The sequence below is a fragment of the Semicossyphus pulcher genome, unplaced genomic scaffold (genome assembly GCF_022749685.1).
Source record: "Semicossyphus pulcher isolate SPU_LCO1_2020_fin unplaced genomic scaffold, fSemPul1.0.p SCAF_1, whole genome shotgun sequence".
In the NCBI taxonomy this organism is placed as follows: domain Eukaryota; kingdom Metazoa; phylum Chordata; class Actinopteri; order Labriformes; family Labridae; genus Semicossyphus; species Semicossyphus pulcher.
This window is the reverse complement of record NW_027211603.1, coordinates 460,755-486,923: the sequence shown is the minus strand read 5'-3', so window position 1 is coordinate 486,923 and position 26,169 is coordinate 460,755. Positions and strand designations below refer to the sequence as shown.

Genomic DNA, 26,169 nt, shown 5'->3' with positions numbered 1-26,169 from the left:
ATATATCACATATTGTAAAAAAAAAAAAAAAAAAAAAAAGGCCCTCTGTTGCAGTTCATACTTGTCAGAAGATCACCGGGGGAGCTTCCCACTGGGGCCTGAAGTGTAACAGTTATGTTAACCACAGATCTTTTAATTAAGTCCTGTCCTTTTCTTTTGTGCTTTCTTTATTGTCACTTATGAACCTCAACTGTCAAGGGAGAATGTGGCACACACTCACTATCCCTTCTGCATGTGTGTCTCCCTTACGTCACAGAGATGTGTGTGCATGTGTAAATTGTCCCAAGATGAATGAAAGTTCATGGTGAATGAGATGCTTGAATGCTGCTGTCCGCTATTTTAACTGGCGTTGTGGCGTTATTTTTGGCATACTGCACATTTTGCTTTTGTTTGCATACTGCATACTTTATATAGTAGGCTACATGTTGGAGCCAAAATGTGATTTTTTTCTGTCTTTCATTTCTCCTGCCATGAGAACTTCTGTTACTTAGATCGTTTGTGGGGATCATTTTGTATTTATTTGGAATTTGGTAACTGAACACTAATTGGAGCCTTGTTCTGTATAGGGCTTCAGGTGATTGCTGGCAGGTGTGGATTGAAGCAAACAGTTTTGGACGGATTATTGGACATTGTGATTTCTGAAAACGTGTTTAATAATAGGATGTGATATTTTAAAGGGAAGAAATATGTGGACATTCGATCTGTTACTTTGGCTGGAGCACGCGTCCGAAACTTCCACAACTTGCACCTCAACGTTAGTGTCTATTTAGATAAAAATTAGTTTGTATAAATTAGGCACTAACTACATTTTAGCCAAATCAGTATGTACTGCTAGTATAGTATGGAATTTGGAGTTTTTATAGATGCTCACGTCATAAGAAAGCTCCTGGACCCTGTGAGGAGTAACTGCAGATGTTCCCTAAAGCTTGGATCTGGGCATCCTCCAGGCAGACCACCATGGTGGACAGTTTTAAAGTCCAGCCTGAAATCCAACTTCAGCCTCGACTGTTTTCCTCCTTTGTCCCTTTGCTTCAGGTAACATCACATGAGCTTGTGAGTACAACATTTTGTTGTTCTAACAAGACTATGAGTCATTCTAGTTTAGTTGTGTTGTTGATTTATATTTTGGTGTTTTGATATCATGTCCTTTTTTCCTCGGTCACTTTGTCTCTTGTTGTCATGAGTTCTTATTGTTTAGTTTGTATATTGTGTTCCTGTCTTGGTTTAGTCTGGTTTAGTTGTGCATTTCATGTAGAGAATTTCCTGTTTTACTTTGTAGTCCTGTCAGTCCTGAGTTTGGTTCCTAGTGTTTCCTGTTTTATTTTGTAGTTCTTGCCCCTTGTATGTCATGTCTTGTTTTACTTCCCTCCGTTGTTGTGTTTCCCGCCTTTCAGATTGTTTTCACCTGCCCTTGATTGTCTCATTTGTGTCTAATTAGCTTCACCTCCCAGGTTTATTAAGTCTTTGTGCTCCCTTGTGTCAGTGTCGGTTCGTCGTCATCTTTATCCCGAATCTTTGTCAGTGATCCTGTTACCCGAACCTGTACCTGGACTTTCTTGTGACTCCCTATGTTTCTGTTGGATTTTTGGTTTTACCTTTCAGTTGGATATTTTTGTTGGATTTCTACCTGGACTGTTTCCCAGTAAGCTTTTGTTTGTTGCCCTTTTGTCTTTTGTTAATTCAACTTTTGTTTGGTCTGCCCCTTGGGTCCTCTCCCTTTTTGTTTTAGTCCAAACCCATCATGTTTCAACAGACTATATTATTGTTTTGTATTGTGTAGCTGTCTAAGGTGAAGCAATAAAGAATTTTTTTGCATGAAATTATGGCCTTCAAAAAGATTTTTATTTAAACTATTGTGATTACAAAAGACAAAAGTCAGCAATCAAGTGACTTGTCTTAAACTGTAACATGACATAGTTAGAAGCAGATGTGAAGCTTAATCAGATCCCACAACGACAAGAAACAACACTGAACAATCACCCAGCAGCTGCAGTGATAGATGATCAGAGTTCATTGATATAAAACTTATTTCCTGGTTTCCCATTTCCAAAGGTACACATCTCTCCTCCTTCAGGTTACACACCTGTGGACAAATCTATTTTAATTTGCACATAATTAGATACATGAACACCCAAATCCCTCAGCAGACATAATCTAAATAACTGCTTATATTCCAGTGTAATTAATATGGAATTGTTTCTCTGCCCACACTGCTGCCTTGACTTTCAAGTGTGGGCAGAGGCTGGTATTTCACCCCTGATATTTTGGCTTTGTACACGGCCACTCCGCTGATCATGCCAACAGCTGCAAGAAGACATCCAGCGATGAAAACCAGGTTGAGATTCAGGTTGATCCCTGGAGAAAGGAGAAGCACAACTTGAATCTGATCATGTCCAAACTGGGAGTCAAACAAGGCAGGTGTGCTGTGAAGAAAGCACTTCCTGTTTTCCTACCTGGGCTTTCTGTCCCGTCTGATGCTGATCTCACTGATCTCTTCAGGTGCAGGGGACCCTGGGAAATGAAGTGCGCCGTACTCTGGGTGACAGCCGCTCTCTTACGCTTGTAATTGCGGGGATTATTGGACAGTGTGGGGTTGAGGCATCCCTGCGAGCACCTGGTGTTGGGGTCTCCTGCTTGACACATCAGGACTGAGCAGCTGATGTACACCTGAATACAACAGGACATGTGCTCGTTATGTCAGGAAATTAACTGTTTTCAGCAGGATCCCTGAGAGGCAAGATACAACAAGAAAACTGTGGTCATCCATTTGTAAGTCATGGAAATAAATGTTTTGCAGCACAATAAGTTCGCAGGATAACTTCTCTAAGTTACTTTTTCTAATCTATGAAAATATGTCAGAAATTTGCCAGATGAAATAAAATAAACATCCCATTTTCCTACATATTTGTGGGTGTAATCTTCATTTTTCACAGCTACCCCATGTACTACTGGACTTTGTTTCTGGACTGAAACAATGACTGCATACAAAGATTGACAAGGCGTCTCACTGTACAACAATGAGGGCAAAATATCCCCTGGGGTAGGTGCTTCCATCTTGTACATTTGGAGCAATGACTGTATATAAAGATAGACAATGTGTCTCTCTATCTGCTCTCGTTGTACAAAAGTGAAGCCAAAATAACCCCGCAGTGGGCGCTGTCATCTGGCACATTTGGAGCCAGAGTCTGCACAGTAGAGATGGGCTGGTGGAGCCGCGGTATTGTCATACCGCCCCTACCTCTAACCAGAACACACCTTTACCCGATCAACAAAACAACAAATATCCCTCATGTGTAGTTAACAGCAGAACAGTTCAGTGACTGTAGTGTTAGTGTTACTGTTAGTTATATCTCCTGTCAATCATGAGGCCACGCCCCCTTTTATAGCATCAAATAACTAATTCAAAGTAAACTTGTCAGAAAAATGAACACTGTGACATAAATCAGCATGATAAGAACTAACTATAATGACAGAAACCATGTTTGAGAAAAATGTTTTTGACGTGTATTTTGATTTTATAGTTTGACTCATGTCCCATCTGTTAACATGGAGGAGGCGGGCTTTATGAGCTATACTGCAGCCAGTCAGCAGGGGGCGATAGAGAGGGTTTAGCTTCACTTTAGGGAGCTGTCATGTCGGCCATCTTTTTATACAGTCTATGGACTGAAAGCATTGATATTTCAATGTCCCCATGCACTGCACAAACAACTTAGACATCATTTTATAAATTCCGTTAGATTAAAAAAAAAACAATTTGGGTTACTTGAGTTTCTCCAGTCTAACCACAAAGTGCATTCTTCACCTGGTCGTGTAAGCCAATGAACTTGAAGGCCTCCATGCTGAACCTGAACTGTCTGCTATGGGCAGGAGAATGGATTCTAACAGTTGAGTCCACGTTGCACCTGTCAGAGCAAATCAAAAAGTTCATGGGCAGAGGAGTTATTGTTTTAAACTTTAGGTACTCGTCATCTTCCTGCAGAGTAAGAGGATATGCATTCAGTCCTCACACTGTTAAGAAGGAAAAAGCAACAACTAAAAAAGGAACAAATGACCCCGTTACCTCGATCTGAGTGCCGCAGGCGTTGAGGGGGATGATGGCGATGACATGAGTGCTGTTTGAGTGTGTCTGCAGGCTGCAGACGACGTTGGACGGGTCATTGAGCTGCAGATGATCCTCATGTAGTCTGGGAAACGTTGATTTGTCAACCTCTCCTCTCATTGTGGACTGCTTGCAGATCACATTAGCTTCCACTAGAGCAAGAGATGTGCAATCCCTTTTATTTTCATTGAAAAACACACATTATGTTGAGAGCTACGCATGTTTTAAAAAAAGGATCATGTGTAATAAAGCCAAAACCATATTTTTAACACGAAATTGCTCAAAGTTTGTCACACGTCAAAACCAAAGACAAACCCAAATGCACGACTCAGAGACCAGAGTTCACAAAAAAACAGTTTCTTTACTGAAACAGTAAACAGGTTACAAGGACAAAATATCCAGGCAGGCAAACCAAGTTAGAGGGATCAGACTGAGGCAGAGTCGGGAAACAGGCAGGGTCGATATCAGGATCAAAAACGGATAATAAGGCAGGATACAAAAACGCTGGAAGGTATAGGTACGAGACACTATGACAATCTGGCAGAGGGTGAGTGGGGAAGCACATGTTAAATAGTGTGGGGAGTGATTAGGGAATGAGGAGCAGGTGAGGTGAGACTACAGGTGAAGGGACTTGTCTAGATGAGGTAGGAGTGGTTAGGAGGTGGAGCTGGAGAGGAGGCGGGGTGAGTGAACTAAGGGTGAGGGGAGCTGAGAGATGAGAGTGACCGGGTCTGAAATGAGAGAATTAGTAAACAGAATATTGCAGACAAACAGAATGAATATTGCAGGTGTATAACTAAAACCATGACAAAGTTACAGTATGGATTTTTCTGAAGTGGGCTTGTATGAGGTACCATTAGTCAGTGCAGTGGTTGTCAAACGTTTTCAATCATTTCTCCAGCTCAGTGACCCCTGACCAGCACAGGAAAGTTATGGTAGAAAAAAAGTGTATTTGAAGACCAAAAACGTCTATACTGAAAAACACTTCATGAGGTCCGAGGCTTCATGCAGCTGTTGATCTAATTTAAACCCTTCCCAGCCTCTGCACTGTTTTTGTTGGGAGAAAATTAAGCAAGGGTTGTTTTTGCCTGTATTTTTTAGCTGTATCACTTCAACGATTCAAACCAAGAATCCATTTTGTTGATTGTCATTAAATATCAAAACTGCCTTTGGCTGATTTAACAACATAACAAACTTGATGTTATCGTGTTTGCTGTGACAGTTGACGGTCTACAACAGTTAACAATTGCACTGAAAATAAGAAAATTACAAATTAATTACAAAAGTACAATTATTATAGGAATTAAACATGACTGTACCTTTTTTATTTCAATACCGTTTGCAGTTCTCCAAAATACCTCTTGCTGTATTAGTACACCTGCAGAAACTCATATAGGCTAATGTAAACCAGGCATGTAGCCAAAGCATTAAGCATCATTATGTATATGTGCATCTATATTCATACCATTACAGCTTAAGTCACACTACAAAATGTTGATGCTTAAGTAGTAAATAGACTGACCTGTCCTCTCTCCAACGTCGACCACAACACACCTCATATCTGACTGATAGACGTTGGACCTGAAAAACATCCGAGGAACACTGAACACTTAAACTGTGGAGAGAAATGTAGCTGATTCATCATGAACATCATTAACAGGTACATCGTATACATCGTTGAATTTTATTTTTGCACAATTTACAATACACAAAAAGACAAAGATAACATGTAACAATATACAGTGAAGGGATTGACAGAAAACCCAATGGACTTATGTAAAGTCTCCACTGAAATAATGTTAGAAATTTCACAATTTTATAAAGAACACAAAATTAGCACAGGGAAATAATATAACAACATATGATGGCAAACAAATAATATATATACTGTATATTGACAACAATAATACAACTAGTATCAAATTAAAATTTAAAATAGAGATTGTCAGTGTGTAGTGTGTATGTATGTGAGTATGTGTTTTGAGAATACTTGAGGTAAACAAATAAAACATGGATACATGGACAACAATGCATCAAAAGAGTAGTTTGAAGACAGCAGTTAGATGGTCTTTACGGCAACATTTTATGAACAATTTTTTTAAATGTCATAAAAGCCATTCCAAATACCTCAAAATCGTATGGAAAATTGACCTCTGCAAGTGAGAAATTTAAGATCTGAACATTCTGGAGGACCAACATTTTGCTCACAGTGCATTGTGTCTGTCACTTCTCCTTGGCCAAGCTATATAAACTCTTCAATCTCCTGAGTCTTCTTCCGTTTCTGGTTTGTCAAGCTACACAAATTCCCTCACAGTTAGCATAATAAAGAGCTGTAAAGGTAACATTGTGTCTGTCATTCCTGTTATCAGGCTGCAGAATTACAGATTATGGGCCGTAAATGAGGCTATGCAATGACCGACCTGTGTAACAAGTTACAAAAGGGTTTTAATTTTTGGTAAGGCAAAATTGATCTAACGCTCTACTTTTCTCAGGAGGTAACGCAGTAACGTAACAAGTTACTTTTAAAAGTAACGTTACCACTGCTACCAAACCATCGACCTCTAGTGCTGTGTCTTGTGAATATAGCTCCCTATTCATAATCATGTGTATGTCAGCAGCTTTTGCACTCTCATTGCACTTTTGTCCATCGTCTCCTGTCCTGTGTTATTGTTGTGTTTTTAAATAATGTACACTACCAGTCAAAAGTTTGGACACACTTTCCCATTCACTTGTATGAGAAAATGTGTCCAAACTTTTGACTGGTAGTGTATATATATTTAAATCTTTATCTATAGGCCTGTACATAGCAGTTTTAGTTTTTGTTACCTTTAATTAATTAATTCATTCATTAATGTTACTTGTATTCTTGAATAAAATTCACTGAGATCAGGCATTTCAGGAAATGATGGCTCCAGTTACATAAATTATCTAGAGCAGAAAGACATTCACAGCAAAACTTGCTCCCAAGTGGCTCAGCACTTACCGTGTTGTGGCTCGAGTGGGTCCTGTTAACTGTGACGTTGTGATGTGGGACAGTGGAGCGGACAGGAAGGTGGTGCATGTCGCCCGTTTAAAGTCCTGCTATGCCACGGACAAAAAGACAAGGTGGACAAGCAGCCACTCCTTTATGAGGAGGTATCCATGAGGTCTTCCTGGGCTTCCCCGGAGAAATGGACACAAGTAGGAGGACGATGACGACAGAGGACAGTCTGCTGGAATGCACTTTTTTGTAAGGGGGAGACCCCAAATGCGATAAATGGCTGACCATTGGATATCAACATGGCGCACACTCACAGCACTCTTGTACAGCAGGAAGAGGTTCAGTCCATTTGTGTCCAACTGCCAGACCTACGTAGTCTTCTATTTTCTTAATTCCTCTGTCCCCACAAACTGGAATCATCCCACCAATTTACCCTCCAAATCTACGTTACCCCTCGAATCTACTATTCCCAGTAACATTATAGCGCAACAAGTATAAATATAAACTTCTAAGTTTAATCCAAAAGGCAACTGGACTTGGTTGAAGTTCTTCAAGACGTCTTTAACGTTAGCTGTGAGTTAGCTGAACCAAGTACACCTCTGGTGTTGATGGGTCGTTAAGCTCACATGATCCTGAGTGTGAGTGTGATCTCAGCTGGGGCATCACACCTGTGGTGTGGCCACTATGTGACGCACAAAAAAGATGTGGTCACATTTTGTTTGTGAAGTAAGTACCTGATTGTGATGATCACGTGTATTTCAGCTATTGCTGATGAATTATTCTCTGTGTTAAAACACACTTATCTAGTTTTTGTGGACTTGTTAACCTTGTGCAATACCCAGCAGCGTCAGAAGGTGGCAGCAGGACGTTGGACAGCCGACCAGGATCCCGCTTTGCACTCTTGTTGACCCTCTCGCTATTCTGCTACGAGGATCAATGCAGCAACAGCCTTACGTTGCCCTGTCTGCTCATTATACCTTTTAAACAGGTTAGTGTCATGTATAAGCATGAAAAACACACAAGAATGGTACTTTGAAATAATGTATAATAATTAATGTATTTGTGCGGACTGTGTGTGAGTTGGAAGTGTGTTTTGAGAATGTTTGTGCCACGGAAATATAGGCTGCTTCCCAAGTCTCTTATTTGATAGCTCCTCGCTCCTCGCTCCTCGCCCGAACCGGAAGTAGTTCCGGAGCCGCCATATTGAGGACATAGACTGTATAAATAATGGACGTAGTCTCAGTGACGTCACCCATTGGTTTCTGAAGGTTCCTAAGAAGTGTTTGGAAGCCCGAATTGCGCCGCCGCTGGGGGTCGCCATATTGGAAATGCCAGAGACGGCTAATCCAGAGGCAGGCAAAGAGGCGGAGCACGACCGAGCTACAGCCTATGGCTGAGCTCTATGGGCGGGCCGCATGAATCAGCCAGCTACGGCTATGAAGCTAGGCTATATGCTCCTCAGCGTAGCTAACGGTTATTATCCATAGACTGTATAAATCATGAATGAGCTGGTTTGACTTTCCCAGGAGGAGATTCTGTCGGTGACTGACTGCAGGTGTTTAGTTATCAGACTAAAGAAGTAGCGGACTCGCTGCTCGCTCGCCCGGTGAGAGAGCGGCGAGCCGACACGTAACGGGAAACGTAAAAGAACCGGTCTTTATCACTACGGTCCGATGTAATCTCTCCGGGGAAACGCCAACAACTCCTGACTCCTATTTACTGACCGACGATTAAATAAATAAACACTGCACAGGCTAACAAGCAGCTAAAGGGAGCACAGTATACCTGCTACTTAGTGCTAAAAATATTTCAGTACAATAACACTAGCATTTAACTCACCGAAAAGCTGGAGCTCAGACTTCTTGCACAGCCATAAAGTTCCATAAATCCCACAGAGAGATTATTTGTCCAAACTTTGAATGAAAAAATCCCCAAAAGTCTCCAACAACACAAACAGGTGAAGTTAAGCTCAGTGTCTGTGTGTCTGTGTTGACGTCTAGCAGACAGCCAGCAGGATCCACCTGTCAATCAATTGATCCGGCCCCTATGATTTAAGGCTTAATACAATTAAAACGAGTGTGTTAAATAAAAATTCACCCCCCGTACAGTTATCCTGAACAATAAAATTAGCTATTTATAACAAAACCGTTTTTTGTACCAGGCTGTAAACATGTTTATTTCAGCTGTAAAAATGGGCATTTTCCCACCTGCTATAATGTTATTTCTTGTTTTGTGGAGCCAGCCTCAAGTGGCCACTCGAGGAACTGCAGTTTTTTGCACTTCCGCATTGGCTTCATTTTTCAACACCCGAGGTTGCCGCTTGATTGAGGACCGTCTCAAAGCTCTTATCGCTGCTCGGAGGAGCGAGGAGCGAGGAGAGAGGAGGGAGTTCCGAGGATCGATAAGCGAGGATACACGAGAGCAGCCTCCACGGAAGTCTTTTACTGGCCGACACGCCCCCTTATTAGATATCAGTTAGTGATTGGACGCTGCAGCAGATCGGATTTGACAACCTGAGATCGTTTAGAACAAAATATTGATCATAACTTGTCGTAAAATATATAAAATGCAGTGAATAACTGCAGATTTGATTTGTTTTCTGAGTCAACATCTGAGTAAAAATAATAAAAATCAAAAGCAGCAAAAACAGATTCATTTCTATTAAATGTAATCTAAAAAAATACCTCTCGTCATGATCAGTTATTTCCCTGCTAACTTTTATTACAGATGAATGAAAGAATTCAGAGGGAGCAGGAGAGTCTCTCTGTCAGCAGGTAACACTTTTTACGTGTGAGAGTGATCATCAGGTCGGGTTTGATCAGCGTGACGTGATTTCTATTTATCCTGAAACTTTTAGCCTAATCAATAATGTTCATAGTTCATGAACAGACAGTATTTGGGCTTATTAAATAATGAATTCTGATCAGATGATCAGTGATCAAAAATGTAAATAATGAACAAATAATATAAAGACACAGTGCTGTAGGAAATGTCCGTCTGGCTCTGCAGCAGGAACACAGACTGCAGCCTGTTCTTCATGTGCAGGTGTTTGTTACACAGGTAACAGGATACAGAGAGGCAACACTGTTACTGTGCGTTTTATTAGAATTAATACAGAGCACATGTGTGCAGACAGAAACAGCTGTTAAAGCAGACTGACAGCTGATCCAGCGGTGATCAGCTGACGCGATCATCACAAACGGACGTCGCAGCACGTGACGCTTCATCGGAAAGGACGTCTCATGTCTCTTAAAAAACATTCCCTCGTTTCCTCTCTCCTCTCTTGGTTTCCTCGCGTCTCTCCATGCATCTCTGGTGGGAGGGACTAAGACGCAAGTGAACGACGCAAGTGAAGGGAACATGGATGCAATTTAAGAGGCTTGGGAAGCAGCCGTAGTGTGTCATCTCGTCGCCCCTTTTCTCTTTGGCTCCGCCCACTTACGGGTTGCTCTGCTCCAGTCTGCTCGCGTCCACCGGTATAGGTAGGTTAGTGTGTGTGAGGTGTTGCTGGCTTGTTTGAAATAAATATCCCTTGTTGCGCTGCCGTACTAGCCGTTTTTGCTTGTTTTAGACGCTCCTGTGCGGATCTCTCTTGGATCTCGCGGCTGTTTTGGCTCTACTGTGGCGCGAGCGGATACTTACTGCCTGATTGGGGTTGTTTGCCAGGTCTGAGAACGTTTCCCTGCTGCTGCGGCTCTAATTGGCGTAAGAAACACGGCTGCTTGGCTTCACAGCTTTTGCCCTGACTGTTTGCTTGCTTCACCCCACGTGATTTCGCCAAGCTCTGCTTCGCGTGGCTTTGCGTTTTAATCTCTATTTTTGTGTGTGTGGGTAAACCGTTTAAACCACCAGCCCCTCATTACCACTGGACTGACTTCTATTGACTGTATGTGGATTGGGGATCTGTTGGGGTTAATTTGATTTCGATTTTGCATTTCGTTGATTACTATTAGTTTCTTTTCTTTTGCTGTTTATTTCCTTGATTTGGTAATTATTTCTCTTTTGTCATCATTGTAATCATTCTTTTTTTTTTTTTTGGTTTATTGAAATTCAGTACTCATTAGTTGAGGTGATCTGTTAGTCCCCTTAATTAATATTATTTGTTCTCTTTAGTTTTGTTTAATTTCTATTACTCATTTTGGCAGCACATAACATTGGTTCATTTATTCGTTTAGTTTGTGTGTTGGTGGCTGCCAAACCCACAGTTTTGATATTTGTGTGTCATATCCTTTTGGGCACACTGATTGATCTGTTGTTTTGAGTGCGACCCCACTAATTTTCCTTTCTGTCCTTTCAGTTGCTGAGAGCCACGGGTGGAGGTGTTGGTGTCCTGGTGGCGGTGTCCCCTTCTGTGTGCTGTGTCTGGTTTGGGCTACCTCACGACTGTGCATGTGTGTGTGACTGGCACGTGTGATTGAGGGTGATTTACTTTTCGTGCTCCTTGGTTCCCAGGGATTTCCCCCTCACCTAGTGTCAGCTCCTCACTAGCGGTAAGCCTCAGCAACTGTTTGGTTCCCTTCCCCTCTTTTCCTCAAGTCCCACTGTTTTACTGGTTTTACTGATTGTCAACTTTATATTGTTTAATAAACTTTGTTTTACTTTGCAACTGGAACCACGTCTCTTGCCTCTCAGTTTAAGGAACCTGAGTGCCTGTTCTAATTCCTTGGATGCAATTCCCAAGGTGGCGTTGTCGGACTTGTGAATGTATAAAATAAGTGATTTATATACGTATATTATATCTATAAATAATTATACCTCTACCTCTAACTTGTCACACCACTTAGGGTTGCCACAGTCGTATCATAATGTGTGTCATTGCATCAAATCATTTCATATAGAATCATATTGGAGCATTTTGCATTGTTTTATAGTGTATCATTATGTTTTATCTTATTGTAACATGTATAGTATCATGTGGTATCTTATGGTATTGTACTGTTTTATTGTATTGTACTGTAGGTTATTGTATCATATTAAAGCACACTGTATGCTATTGTTTTGTATTGGGTCTATTGTATTGTTTAACTGTCTAAGGTTAAGCCATAAAGGATTTTAAACATGACATGATGGCCTTTAAAAAGATTTTTATACTGTAACATACAAATAAAAGTGCTGCACTCAAAATTATTCTTAAAATATCAAAAGTAGAGTAGTTGGGATGAAAATTACTTGGAAAAAATAAATTTAATTATAGTAAAATACAGTATTTCTCTCTGAAATATAGCAAAGAACGCATGAAATGTCCCCAGAAAACTGCAAAGGGGTTAGTCTCAGGTAAGTGCCGCAACAGGTGAGCTACAGATACACCTGACTTTTAAAAAAATATTTTATAATGTATGTGTAACAGGCTGTTACTACACTTGCATAATGAAGAAAGAGCCAGAATCGAAATATAAAATGTATTTAAAAACAAAAAAATCACATCGCCACACGCTGTCTCTACAAAGCGACTACTGCCACCTGCTGGCGAAAAACGGAAACTGCACTAGAGCGACTGAAGCCGAGAGCAGGCGAGTTTTTCAGGGGAATGTATTTAAAATAATTCTGACAAAGAAATGATGAGGATGGGGACACTTTAGGGTAAATGTTTTTAATGTTTGAATTTAGAGTTTCCCATCTATAAATTTGAGTGTGTTATCAAACCTTATTAATCAAATTTTCACAACAACAGACATAACAATTGACAGGCTATATGATTTAGTAATAAACTAATGATGTACTGTATCTATAATGAAACAATGTTGACACCATAAACTGAAAATGTGAGCATTTAAAAAAAAACAAAAAGATAAAATCACAATGATATTGCTTTAAATCATTTGTATATTCAGTTTGACTCGTTGCTTTTCACCCGTTGCTTCTTTTTTGATTAAAATCCAGGATAAACGAGTACAAACTGAGATCATGGCATCAAAAACATGAGTGCTAATTTCTCGTATTGACATCTTTTCATACTTCATTTTTTTTTACACTTTTATAACTTTACTAATGTTTCAAAGCCCATTTCGGTTGTCAAAAGGCCTCTGACAAGATTGAATGTGTCCGCTGTAAAATATGAGGAGAGTTCCCCCCCCAAGTGTGATCGTTTGTCAGACAGAGGCAAAAACCAAAATATATTTAATGCTGCTGCTGACACAGCCAACAACATGTTCACATCTAAGTTCTAGAACCGTTTCTAGTGTTTTATTTAAATACACATTGTAGATCACTGACAACTCTACAGTTTTTAATGCAAACAAAGATATTGTATGAGAAATTTAAGTTTTCAAATTGTATTTTTATTTTTTCACATTTTTTAATTGAATTTTTTAGGCAAATTATTTTAAGTGTGGGAAGAAACCAAGTGTGGCTGGTAGCACAGAGAAGAAGCTGGACATGATACAGGACTTCATTTTGATTAGATTTTTTCAGATTTTTTAATTTAACTTTTTTTTGCTAAATTATTTTAACTGTGGGAAGAAACCGAAGCGCTCGGAGTAAACCCATGCCTACACAGGGAGCCTCCTCACAGCAATGGGGTCAAGGCTCTGATGTGAACCTTCACCTCCTTGCTGCGAGTTAAACACTGACGCCCTCTGGGGCCTGAAGTCCTGCATCATGTCCCACCTACCCAAAGAAAAATCCCATGATGACTAGCTACGTTGGAACATGGCAGTGAACGGCTTGGCCACGGTCTTAAAGACGGATCGGAAGAACCCTTTGATGCCGGTTTTCTTCTTTGGAGCCTCCAGATGTCTCTTTAAGGTTCCCACTATGTGCTGCATGACCGTCTGTTGCTGCAGCAGCATGCTCCTCCAGATCTCCTCTGCACCTAGATCTTTACACAGCTCCTTGTACACTGCCTTCGAAGTCTTATTAATGGTGTCAATACTAAGACTGACCTCGATCTTGGAGCCTTCCATCTCTGCCCAGAGCAGCTCTGTCATTATTCGGAGGTGTTCTTTGAAGATGTCATTGGGCTGGTAAAGCTTAAGTTTTTTAAGAATCTGATATGCCAGCCCTGACACCATAACCTCACAGGTCAGTTTGTCCCATTTTAGTCCTTCCGTCTCACCTGTTGCTGGCTGTGCTGTCTCCTTTGCTTTGTCAATGACAGCTGGCTCATCAGTGACAGAAGCTGGTGCTGCGGTTAACAGGGGTGTCGTCTGTGTTTCTTCCTGTAACCAAGAAGCTTTACGTCCTGAAAGACTTTTCACAACTCCCTCAATCAGCCTCAGAGCACCAGTAGACGGGTGTGTACTCCTCTCATACTTCCCCGCCTGCTGGTTGAGCCAGTTCCACATCAGCTTCATAAGCCTGTCGAATTCGGTGCGAATAAAACCCATGATGTGCACCTTTTGTTTCTTCTGTGGGTTCAGATTATTGAATATGAATTCACCCAGCATCTTCTGTGTGAATTCATGCAGACCGTTAGTGATGTCTCTGGCCATTCTCCTGAACAGACACATCACATCTGTGCCCGCTCTCCCGTCCTGTTCTTCTTCTGGTGGGATCATGTCCTCCACCAGGCAGTCCACGCCGTCGATTAGCAGCTTCATCGATGTTTTGTCTTTCTTTGGTAAGATGTCTTGGAACACTCTCTGAAGCTTTGCCACGACGTTGAGGATTGACTTCTTGGCAAACTTTTGGATGAAAAAGGCCTCTATTCTTCTCAACACCTTTGTCCAGCAGGATGTTGGTTCAGATGAGATCACTGACTCACATCTCCAGTGAGGTGGGTCTTCAGACTCCAGTTCAGCGTTGGCCATAATAACTTCCACAATGTCAGAAGCTGCCTGGTCTGTGTCTTTGTCAGAGCTGGACACAAGCAGGCCTAACTCTTCCTTTGAAACCTCATTATCACCATCAAAGACAGCGATATCATTTGTTTGGGCCTCCAGGATTGACTTGATTCTTTTAAAAGCTGTGGCTTTCAAGCTTTTCATGGGAAGAGTCCTTGGTGATTCATCCTCCACCAGTGGCGTTACGGGGGTCTGATATGACCCCCTGGTTACATCCAGCTCCTCCTCCTTCTCCTCCTGCTGCTGTGTCTCTGGTTCCTCTGATGTCTGAGATTCATCTTCGTCACTTGACTCAGGCAGGAATGACATATTCTTTTTTATATTTTCCAGAATATTCATAACGCATTTTGCAATTTTCTTCAGTCTTCGGGTGAAAGCCTTGGACACGCCGCCCCGCTCGGAATTCACCCTCTCCGTCACTTCTGTGATCACGAGCTCTGTCGCCTCCTCCGTGCTCCGGCAGCGGATGTCCTCTCGAACACCCAACACCTCCGCGAGGGTCAATGGAATAGAGTCACCCACACACTCGCGGACTTGGTCCTCCGTGACGCTCTTCTGGGATTTGCTGGATCCACGAGAGCCTTTTGCAGTTTTCGGCCGACTCTGCAGTGAGTTCCTCTTCTGCACCATCTCATGAATGTATTTGTATAATATGCTAATAATATCCACAACCATCTCGGAAACTATCTCTCTTACCTTTGTTCCGTGGGATCCACTCTCCAGATCGACCCCCTGTTCCACCGTCAGCTTGTCCAGAAACCTGATGACAATCGGACGAAGTGTCTCGGTTGGAATGCCTGGAATGTGGAGTTCCATCTCCTCTTGTGTGTTTTGGCTCTGCATTGTTTTTTTTTAGTTGAGTTCGTGTCTTTGAAACGATGCAGACTAGTTGCTGCCCTGAGAGCTAAGGGGATCCCTTTAAACAAATAAACAAATGTATGTCTTCTGACAGGCTGGAACTAAAATAACTTCTGCTGTTGTGACGCACTGAGAAAAACGGACCTGTACACCACTTCAGTTTATAACATTTCACTTCAAAGGCTGGCTTTGATGTCTTGACGTTGACGATGACGTCATTGGGAAAGTTGTTAGAATGTAATTCTAATATGGTTGGACTGTCATGACGTCATATAAAATGGCATTTTTTTAAATCAAAGAAATATATATATTTATTTATTTTTAAACTTTATTGAGATTTGAAATTGACAAAAGGGATCCAGATAGTAAGGTTATATTAACTTCTATCTGATGAAACATGATGTATCACAGAAACTAAATATAATTGTGTGAAGTGTATCAGTGAAGGAAGTTCTTAATAAAATGTTTTGCTTTATTTAATTTTTTTTCTCATGTGTTGAACATTCCAAAAAGGCACAGTTCTGAACAGACAGTTTTTGTATTTATTCAAATCCAAACAAAACCAGGACCACAGACTCCTTCAGTTTGATCAGTTCATAGAAGGCATTAAGATAAGTCTCCAGAGGGGGGCAGTAAAGGGGCATTTAAGGTAGTGGACCAATTGCCATCCTTATTGCTCTAAAATTAACTGTCTAAGGAAGCTTAAAGAATAATGACCCCTCCCAAAAAATGGACTTTAATTTCCTAAAACAGCAAACATGCCTATGCGGGTGTACTGTGAAAAAAATGTGGTTTAACCAGGGAAGTTTTTACCCATTTTTACAGCATTATTTGCCCCCATGTGGGTTTTCTGTTGGTGGCCCACAGAAAGCCTTCTTGTCACAGAACTAATGAAGCAAATCTCTCTTTCATATAGCCTATTTATAGTAATATATCACATATTGTAAAATACAAACAAAAAAAGGGCCTCTGTTGCAGTTCATACTTGTCAGAAGATCACCGGGGGAGCTTCCCACTGGGGCCTGAAGTGTAACAGTTATGTTAACCACAGATCTTTTAATTAAGTCCTGTCCTTTTCTTTTGTGCTTTCTTTATTGTCACTTATGAACCTCAACTGTCAAGGGAGAATGTGGCACACACTCACTATCCCTTCTGCATGTGTGTCTCCCTTACGTCACAGAGATGTGTGTGCATGTGTAAATTGTCCCAAGATGAATGAAAGTTCATGGTGAATGAGATGCTTGAATGCTGCTGTCCGCTATTTTAACTGGCGTTGTGGCGTTATTTTTGGCATACTGCACATTTTGCTTTTGTTTGCATACTGCATACTTTATATAGTAGGCTACATGTTGGAGCCAAAATGTGATTTTTTTCTGTCTTTCATTTCTCCTGCCATGAGAACTTCTGTTACTTAGATCGTTTGTGGGGATCATTTTGTATTTATTTGGAATTTGGTAACTGAACACTAATTGGAGCCTTGTTCTGTATAGGGCTTCAGGTGATTGCTGGCAGGTGTGGATTGAAGCAAACAGTTTTGGACGGATTATTGGACATTGTGATTTCTGAAAACGTGTTTAATAATAGGATGTAATATTTTAAAGGGAAGAAATATGTGGACATTCGATCTGTTACTTTGGCTGGAGCACGCGTCCGAAACTTCCACAACTTGCACCTCAACGTTAGTGTCTATTTAGATAAAAATTAGTTTATATAAATTAGGCACTAACTATATTTTAGTCAAATCAGTATGTACTGCTAGTATAGTATGGAATTTGGAGTTTTTATAGATGCTCACGTCATAAGAAAGCTCCTGGAGCCTGTGAGGAGTAACTGCAGATGTTCCCTGAAGCTTGGATCTGGGCATCCTCCAGGCAGACCACCATGGTGGACAGTTTTAAAGTCCAGCCTGAAATCCAACTTCAGCCTCGACTGTTTTCCTCCTTTGTCCCTTTGCTTCAGGTAACATCACATGAGCCTGTGAGTACAACATTTTATTGTTCTATCAAGACTATGAGTCATTCTAGTTTAGTTGTGTTGTTGATTTATATTTTGGTGTTTTGATATCATGTCCTTTTTTCCTCGGTCACTTTGTCTCTTGTTGTCATGAGTTCTTATTGTTTAGTTTGTATATTGTGTTCCTGTCTTGGTTTAGTCTGGTTTAGTTGTGCATTTCATGTAGAGAATTTCCTGTTTTACTTTGTAGTCCTGTCAGTCCTGAGTTTGGTTCCTAGTGTTTCCTGTTTTATTTTGTAGTTCTTGCCCCTTGTATGTCATGTCTTGTTTTACTTCCCTCTGTTGTTGTGTTTCCCGCCTTTCAGATTGTTTTCACCTGCCCTTGATTGTCTCACCTGTGTCTAATTAGCTTCACCTCCCAGGTTTATTTAGTCTTTGTGCTCCCTTCTGTTAGTGTCGGTTCGTCGTCATCTTTATCCCGAATCTTTGTCAGTGATCCTGTTACCCGAACCTGTACCTGGACTTTCTTGTGACTCCCTATGTTTCTGTTGGATTTTTGGTTTTGCCTTTCAGTTGGATATTTTTGTTGGATTTCTACCTGGACTGTTTCCCAGTAAGCTTTTGTTTGTTGCCCTTTTGTCTTTTGTTAATTCAACTTTTGTTTGGTCTGCCCCTTGGGTCCTCTCCCTTTTTGTTTTAGTCCAAACCATGACACTATTTTGATCTTATAACAAGATATTTTCGTATTCTAACAAAAAACAAACTAAAGGTCTAATGACAAGAGAACCCTAATTTATGGTTTTTTACAGCGATACATTTTATGTTATACCATGATAACTTGCATTGTTGTCACATGAAATGTTTCACAGTAAACCAGGATAAGGTGGTTTCAGACAAATTCATTTCAGAGGTCTTGCCTTTTTACAGCATAAATAGGAATACCGTTCTGTTTAATGGCTATGCGGAACCCTAATCCAAACTGATATATTATGACGTCACTGATGAACAACCGACCTCGTAGAAATTAAATAATTAAGTTTATAGGTGGAGGTGAATGTCCTTTCAGTTTGCCTCCATCAAATTGGATGATGTCAATGCTTGTATTGCTTTTAGCTCTTCTGTTGTTTTTATTGCCTTTACTGGTTTCTATCTCTCCTATTACTTTTACAGCTTTTATTTCTTTTTGCCTCATTTCCTTTCTTTTATCTCTTTTAGTTATTTTATTTTATTAACTCTTTCTACTTCTTCCTGCTTCGTCCCCTTGGTCTTGGTTGTGTGGGTTCTCCTGTTGCCTATTGGGTTTTGTGCTTTGCTTGTTCTGTGAGTTGCTTGTTTTGTGATTTGCAGGTTTTATGATCTGCTCGTTCTCTGCTTTGCTTTGCTTGCTTGGCTGTCAAAGCACTTTGTAAACTCTTGTTTTTAAAGGTGCTATATAAATAAAGTTATATATAATAGTTAAGCAAATTTAAACAAATCTTCATAACTGAAATATTGAACAGATACAGAACAGAAGAACAAAAGGCTAAACTAGACTAATATCACTACTGTGTATCTTGTGTAATTAATATTATGTGGTTGTTACATTTTTTGTCTGGTTAGCTATAGGTATCTGTATTAAGTGTTACTTTGAATGCTTCGGCCTACACTGAATTGATATAGCTTATAGAAAAAAGGGTTAGGACTAGATAAGTTTTTTTTCACTTCATCCTACAGCCTTTTCGAACAGACTTTAGTTATGAATTGAGACTCTTTAGAAAGAATGCGGTTATTGTGATTTGCCTGAATGGTTTTTTTTCCTTTATGTTGCCATTTAAACATGTTCGAGATAAATAAATGAAAGAATCATTTTAAAAAGATGTTGAATTTGTATATAACTTAACTGTTTAATCTGCATTAAAGCTTAGCGTTATACGTTATTTGCTGCAACCGATTTCCATCAATTGTTTTGACTAGAAAAATATGGAATAAACAAATAAAACGTCGGAGTGGTGGTGATGTTGGCGCTGTTTTGACTCTTACCCAGATTAATTAAATGAATGAATTGATAAACAAATCCAGAGGTTATTTCTCCAAAATACATAATTATTACTTTATTCATATAGAACTTTTATTAACTATATAGCTCCATTTATTCCTGCAAGAATAAGGAATATTTATTTCAAAGTTGTTATAATTGTGGTTTATTTGTTTGTTTTGTAGTTTACGTTGAGTAGGGCCTAAAGAGCAGAATGAGCAGCGAGATTTACATGTGAAAATGCTCTCGTTAAATAAGTTGAATAAAAATCTCCTTTATGTCAAACAGGTCATTAAAGTGAGTCGTTGAGCAATATTGTAGTCATTTGATTTCAGCTACATTTCTATGGGCCAAACAGAGTTTTGATCTGCCTGCTACATTACGTCTCCTTCAGAGATACGCTACTGCCCCTGGCAAATAGTAAGCTTTTATTTTGGGGACATTTAAGTACTTTTGTCTTGTCAGATTTGGAGGCTACAGTTGATACAGTACATTGATACAGTTGTGGATTCAGTTTGTTTACCTGCAGCTGGAGCAGATATACTAGCTACCATTAGTAAACTCAGTGGTTAAAAGTAACCAAGTACATTTACCCGAGTGCTGTACTTATGCATTAATATGAGGTACTTTACTTTCTGCTCCTTTTATAGGCTACTTCTAAAGTACTCAACTACATCTCAGAGATAGACTGTGTATTAAACTTTTTACCCCACTACATTTATCTTACAGCTTTTAGTTACTTTTCATATTAATAATCAACGTTTGATATATAGATAAACTATGTGTAAGAAAAAATGTATTGGTCACCCATGGGTCATTCAACAATTGCCACCCAGCAGCACTTAAAGCTACAGCAGGCAACATTATCTCATAAGAATTTGGTTAAAATAACACATTTTGATCGTTGCATTTCCCTAATAATATCAAATTGAAATGATGTTGACTTGTGATCTGTGACTGTGAGCGCCTGCCCCTTTGTATCGAGTTTGTTAAAAAAATTGTCCGGTCTAAATCAAACAACCAATCAGCGTTAGCTTTCACGTAGCCACGTCACATAACCAATGAGAGCGACTCTATACAAACTAGCATCGTCCGGCTTCTACCTGAAGTGTGTCAGCAGCTCGCATGCAGCGGTTGTGTCAGTTAGGAGCTGTGGCAACTTTCGGTAAATTTCTTTTTGTATTTTAGCTGCATTTTGTAGGATAAGGAATCGAATAAGAAAACCCTTATTGATCCCACAATGGGGAAATTTCCAGTGTTGAACAGCAGCAAAGAGACATGTCCACAGAATGTGCTATTTTTGCAGCAGTCAATGGCTAGTGCAGGTGCCTATGCCTGAAAAATAACTGTCAAAAGTGTCGAAAGATGTTTTGGGGCTTTAATCCTTTCGCAACAGCATATTAGGAATAACTACAGTTTTGCTGAAATCATCTGTTCTGTCCTGAATGCTTTGGTGTCAGTCTCGTGGTTGCTAAAGTTTGCCAAATGAATTTCCCTCAGGATCAATAAAGTACCTGTCTATCTATCAACCAATATCCGTTTCCTGTCTTACATTTAAACTGTTTTCTTTTTCACTTGGATGCTGTGATCAAAGCTGCGGGCGAGGACATTGACCCGTTTGGTAGGTTGGACCTCTTTTGTGAGTATTCTTTTTGGGAGTTGTAACGGTAGCTTAGAAACACATGATGTAATTCCGGCAAAAGACTTAGAGGCGAGCGGTTTGCTTCCTGTGCTGCCTTGCTGGGAGTTCACCCTCTCCTTCACTTCTTTGACCATGAGCCCCGTCACCTCCTCCGTGCTCCGGCAGCAGATGTCCTTTCGAACACCTCTGCATGAGTCAGTGACACCCAGAAACTTGTGGACTTGGTTTTCTGTGACTTGTTGAATCTAGGAGCTTCTGAATGATTTTGGCTGACTTTGCTGCAAGTCCCTCTTCTCCAATGCCTTATAAATGTATTTGGATAAGATCCACGCACATCTCGGAAACAATCTCTTTTATGTTTTTGTCGTGAGACCCGTTTTCCAAACTGTCCCGCTGTGCTGCCGCCAGCTTGTCCAGAAACATGTGGATGTGGGACTAAGGGTCTCTGTTGGGATGACTGAAATGCTAAGTTCCATCTTTTGTTTGTTGGGCTCCGCTTTGTTTCTTTTAGCTGAGTTCGCGTCTTTAAAATGAACTAAATGTTTTCTGACAGGCTGGAACTCATTCAACTTTACCTTCGTAGGTTCAGGTGTCTGTTGTGATTCTGCTTCTGTGACGCACCTAGAAAAACTGAGCTTATTCTTGTAACTCTTATTTATAATTTTATTTGTCAAAGGTTCAGAAGTTTTTGGAATGTAATTCTTGGGTATAAATAAACGTTTTAAGTTTTGAAATTGACAAAAGGGACCCAGACAATAAGATAATAACATTAACTGCCACCTGTTGAAACACGATGCATCACAAAAACTAAATATAATTTTGCAGAACATATACTTAAAGAATGTTTCGAGGGATTTTTATTACAACACAAGTTCTTTCAGGAATAAAATGTTTAATTTTGCTTCGAGTTAATCATTCTCAAGTGTTTCTTGAAAAACAGCCACATCACACACAACAAGCCCGCTGCCAGTTCAGAGAAGGCATAATGACGGGCAGAAGGGCAGTCTGTCTCCTGAAGGGGGCAGCTTGGGGACATTTTAAGAGGTGGACCAAATTTTCTCTTCATTGTTATAAAATGTACTTCTTATAATAATATAAGTACAAAATATGGTCCATATTATAGAGGATGTTTAAAGCTGCTACAAGCAGCTAAACTGGACTCATTATCTTTTGCACAAACCGATCTACATATTGAAATATTGATATCTTTATATGTTTATAGTTTATAGCGTGTGTGTTGTTCTGAGGTACGTGTTCGTACCTGGACTGGGCCAGGGGTTAGTTTAGTTTAAGTATTACACACTCATGTAAGGACTTCTTTGTCAGTGACACTAGGTGCAGGGGTGCTGTTTCACTTGTTGTTCGGTTCAGTTAGTCTCGTTTAGTTAGTCAGGTTTTATTTCTATTGTTTTACTTCACTCTAGGTTAGAGTCCTTCTTTGGTAAACTAAGTAATTAAAGTAATAAATATGTTTGATATTTCTATTTCAAGTTTTCTATCAAACATAATGAAAATGAAGTTATTCTAGAAATAATAAGGCCTAACATATTTAAACTTCTGGAAAATTGATAATGTATATAATGTAAGTGACATGTGCTTATGTCCCCTTATTTATAAATTCAATTGTTATAAAACCAAATGATTATGAAAACAACAATTGTCAGAAGACAAACAGCTCGCTCAGCCGATAGGCGGCTTCATTGAGTGTTTGTCCCGGCCGCTCACAGTGGATGTGTGATGTGTTACACAGAAAAAAACCCTCAGAACATCACAGCTAGCACCCTAAATTAAAAAAAAGCAGCGAGGCGTTTTAAGCTGCAACAATCACAGAAAAAGCTGTGAAATCCTGGAGGGACTGCATGAAGTCGTACTGCTGTATTCCAGGTTGTAAATGGTAAAAATAAAGGGCACCTGCTAATTGTTATCATTTAATCACTTCTCCATAGATGAGCAACCGATGAGACCATTGATGGTGAAGGAGGGAAATCTGTCGACATATCAAAGCACGACATATTTTATAACCCATTAGCTACCTTTAGACTATCGCTAATGCTAGCATCTAAGCACTTCCTTCATTATGTTAGCCAGTAAGCACGTTAACTAGTTAAGCGCTTTGACGCCCTCTAATGGAGCGCAAATAAACTGCATCATGAGCTGAACTGAAACAGTAAATACACACGAACCGTTTTCAAAAATAAAACAAACACTTTTAATAAATGTGAAAGTTTAATGATCAATAATTTACAAATCTGGTCTCATGTCACAGGTTCAATTAAGATATATTCATTTTTGTGAATAGCATCAACATTATTTTTATCCACTCTATAATTTGAAGAGATAATCTGGCAGTGACTGACACACACACACACACACGCAGAAACACACGCAGACACACACACACACACACACACACACACACACACACACAATTTAGCATTGGCTAACAGCTCGATCCTCTCCAGCTCCTCCATCTCATCCACTGTTGTGCTGTTTTGACCTTCAGGGCCTCCGTACTGACCAGATGTGAAGACATACCTCGTTCTGTGTTTATCTCATCCTGTAACTGTCTCTCCCAGTGTTCTCTGTTCATCAGCTCTGTCTGGTTCTGCGTCAGCCGCTGCTCCAGCTCCTCCAGTTCCCCGGCTGGGACCGGATTCAGACCAGCAGACGATCTGTCCCGCTCCCAAACATCCGTCTCCCTCTCCGGAGCTTGAAGCTGAATCTCCAGGTCTTCTAGCCTCTTCTGTTGCTGCAGAATCTGCCTAAACACCTCTTCTTTAGAGGAGGAAGAAGGAAGAGCATTGACAGTGTTAAAGGGATCAAGGAGAGACACCAGGGAAGCTCTTGGTTCCGGGGAGGCTCGAGGCGATGGAGACCAGGCCCTGTTTGATTTCATCCTCCTGGGACTTGTTGACGGACCCAAACTGAAGGTGAGAGCTTTGTGTGGCTTTGTGCGGCCTTTAAGGGGCTCTGGTTCTGATGGTCTGGGCAGAGGATGAGCCTCTCTGGTGGGTGTGTCCCTGCCATCACTGAGGCTGGGAGCCGTCCTCCGCAGAATTAACTGGACCTCTGCAGCCTGCTGCCCCAGCTGAGCCAGAAGCTGCAGAAAATACAAGCAGGAAGGGAAGGTCAGACCACAACATGAAACAGGACTGCAACCCAGGTCTGAAAGATGAACATCCTGTGTTGTTTTTCCCATCAATGGCTACTACTACTTCGCTAAACAGGACTTTCCCGTTCTTTTTACTACGTCACTTACAATACAGTAAGTTAGAGGCCCAATGTATCTCATGCAGAAGCTAAAATGCCAAACGGACTGTTTTTTTACCTGGGGTGGCACAAGAGAAAAGACTGTAGGATCATTTATATCAGGGTATATGCCTTTGGACGTGTGCTCAGCAAATCTCACAGACGGTCATTTATGGGGCGACACCTGCGAGCTAGTTCAGGCAGACAACTCGAGCTGCACTGATTTAATAATTGATATCGTCACTTCCACATCACCTGACAAACACTTCCTCCCAATTAGCGGTCTATTTTAGCTGCTTAAGATTTCCCGTCTCTCCCTCTGCTCTGTCATTGCCATCGCTGCCCTGCACCATTACTGCGCTCTTACTTTCAGCCCCACCACCACCCCAGCATCCACCTGCACGTCCGAATGGGGGGTTCAAGATGTTATCTCATCACTCCTCAATTTCAGCATGTAAAATAAATCGGCGAGGAGTGATGAGGTCGGAGCCTGGACGCCAAACACAAGCGGTGTTCTGCTGCTGCAACAAACATTTCAAACTATAACAAAGTGAGCTGTCTGACTGAAATATATTTCATGGTCAGAAACAAGAAAATCCATCTTTTGGTAAGTTCAAAACCTTTTTGGAAATTCCCGTCTACCTTTGACCGTCCTGTACCTGCGCCTCTGCTACCTGAGTGAGTGGGCACAGTCTATATACACATCTGGACTTCTACAGATGTCTCATCCCTGTATAAGTGTGATCTGAGTGTGTGATATGGAAACCAGTAAAACTTTTCCAGAATAAAACATAGGACTGTAACTCCGACCTTTGTCTTTATTCTAACAGACGTGTCATTGAGTTATTTCTAATCTTTGATCTAGACTACCTTTAGGGAAAGTCGGTATTCCTCCAAACCAAACCCTCTACAGATTCCTATCTGATAAAGCTCATTAGAATATGTGAACAAGCCTGTGTCGAAAGAAAAACTGAGCCACTTACCAACTGATTGTGCAAGAGCTATAACGACATCCTGGCAGGAAGTGTTCAGTGACAGGCCACACACCACTCTGACCACACCCTCCAGCCACACCTTCAGCTCCATCACTCTGTTCCAGCACTACAAGTGATCTGCAAGGAGACAGACGGAGACATCTGAAAACTGTATGTGTAATGCAATTTCAATAGAAAACAATATATATCCATTTAAAACATGAAATCAATACACGCATTAACCATTCAGGAAACATAAGCTATGAAAAGACCCCAAAAATAAAATCCACACCACTGGAGTTTGGTGATGTAGGATATACATGTGAGGGTTTTACATTTGTCTCTAGTCAGAGGTTTAGTTTGTTGTTTCTTCTAGTTTTAATAAAGCTTGCGGGCAATATTGCAAATCAATGGACAGGACTGATATATTGCATTATTGAATTTTAATATTGTTTTTGCATCAAGTGATAAAGTACTTTGTTTTGCAGTGGAGGAACAACTACTCCGAGTCATTACCAAGTAAAACAGTCAAGAGCAAATATGCTCCTCCTGTGTGAAAAATTGTACTTAAAATATCAAAAGAAGGCTAGTTATTATGCAAATTACTTGACATGTATTA

The 26,169-nt window shown here is 40.5% G+C and overlaps 2 protein-coding genes across 2 annotated transcripts; both read right to left on the bottom strand.

Moving 5' to 3' along the window:
• Positions 1-2,056: 2,056 nt before the first annotated feature.
• On the bottom strand, positions 2,057-3,928 carry LOC138588673 (CUB and zona pellucida-like domain-containing protein 1). The gene is made up of 3 exons (XM_069658910.1): positions 3,803-3,928; positions 2,454-2,667; positions 2,057-2,355 (listed from the first exon to the last, which is right to left on the bottom strand). Exons 1-3 carry the CDS (start codon positions 3,926-3,928, stop codon positions 2,183-2,185), a joined length of 513 nt encoding a protein of 170 aa, XP_069515011.1. The 3' UTR covers positions 2,057-2,182.
• Positions 3,929-23,767: 19,839 nt separating this feature from the next.
• Positions 23,768-25,662, bottom strand: LOC138588662 (ras association domain-containing protein 8-like). Its single transcript, XM_069658899.1, has 2 exons — positions 25,633-25,662; positions 23,768-24,427 (listed from the first exon to the last, which is right to left on the bottom strand). Exons 1-2 carry the CDS (start codon positions 25,660-25,662, stop codon positions 23,768-23,770), a joined length of 690 nt encoding a protein of 229 aa, XP_069515000.1.
• Positions 25,663-26,169: the final 507 nt, after the last annotated feature.

Excerpts from the sequence above, each read along its gene's own strand:
- LOC138588673 (XM_069658910.1), bottom strand. The coding sequence starts at position 3,928 with ATGAACTTTTTGATTTGCTCTGACAGGTGCAACGTGGACTCAACTGTT. Across the intron at positions 2,668-3,802 it reads TCATTGGCTTACACGACCAG|GTGTACATCAGCTGCTCAGT; the intron begins GTGAAGAATGCA and ends TGTTGTATTCAG. Across the intron at positions 2,356-2,453 it reads AGACGGGACAGAAAGCCCAG|GGATCAACCTGAATCTCAAC; the intron begins GTAGGAAAACAG and ends TCCTTTCTCCAG.
- LOC138588662 (XM_069658899.1), bottom strand. The coding sequence starts at position 25,662 with ATGGAGCTGAAGGTGTGGCTGGAGGGTGTG. Across the intron at positions 24,428-25,632 it reads AGGTGTGGCTGGAGGGTGTG|CTTCTGGCTCAGCTGGGGCA; the intron begins GTCAGAGTGGTG and ends TATTTTCTGCAG.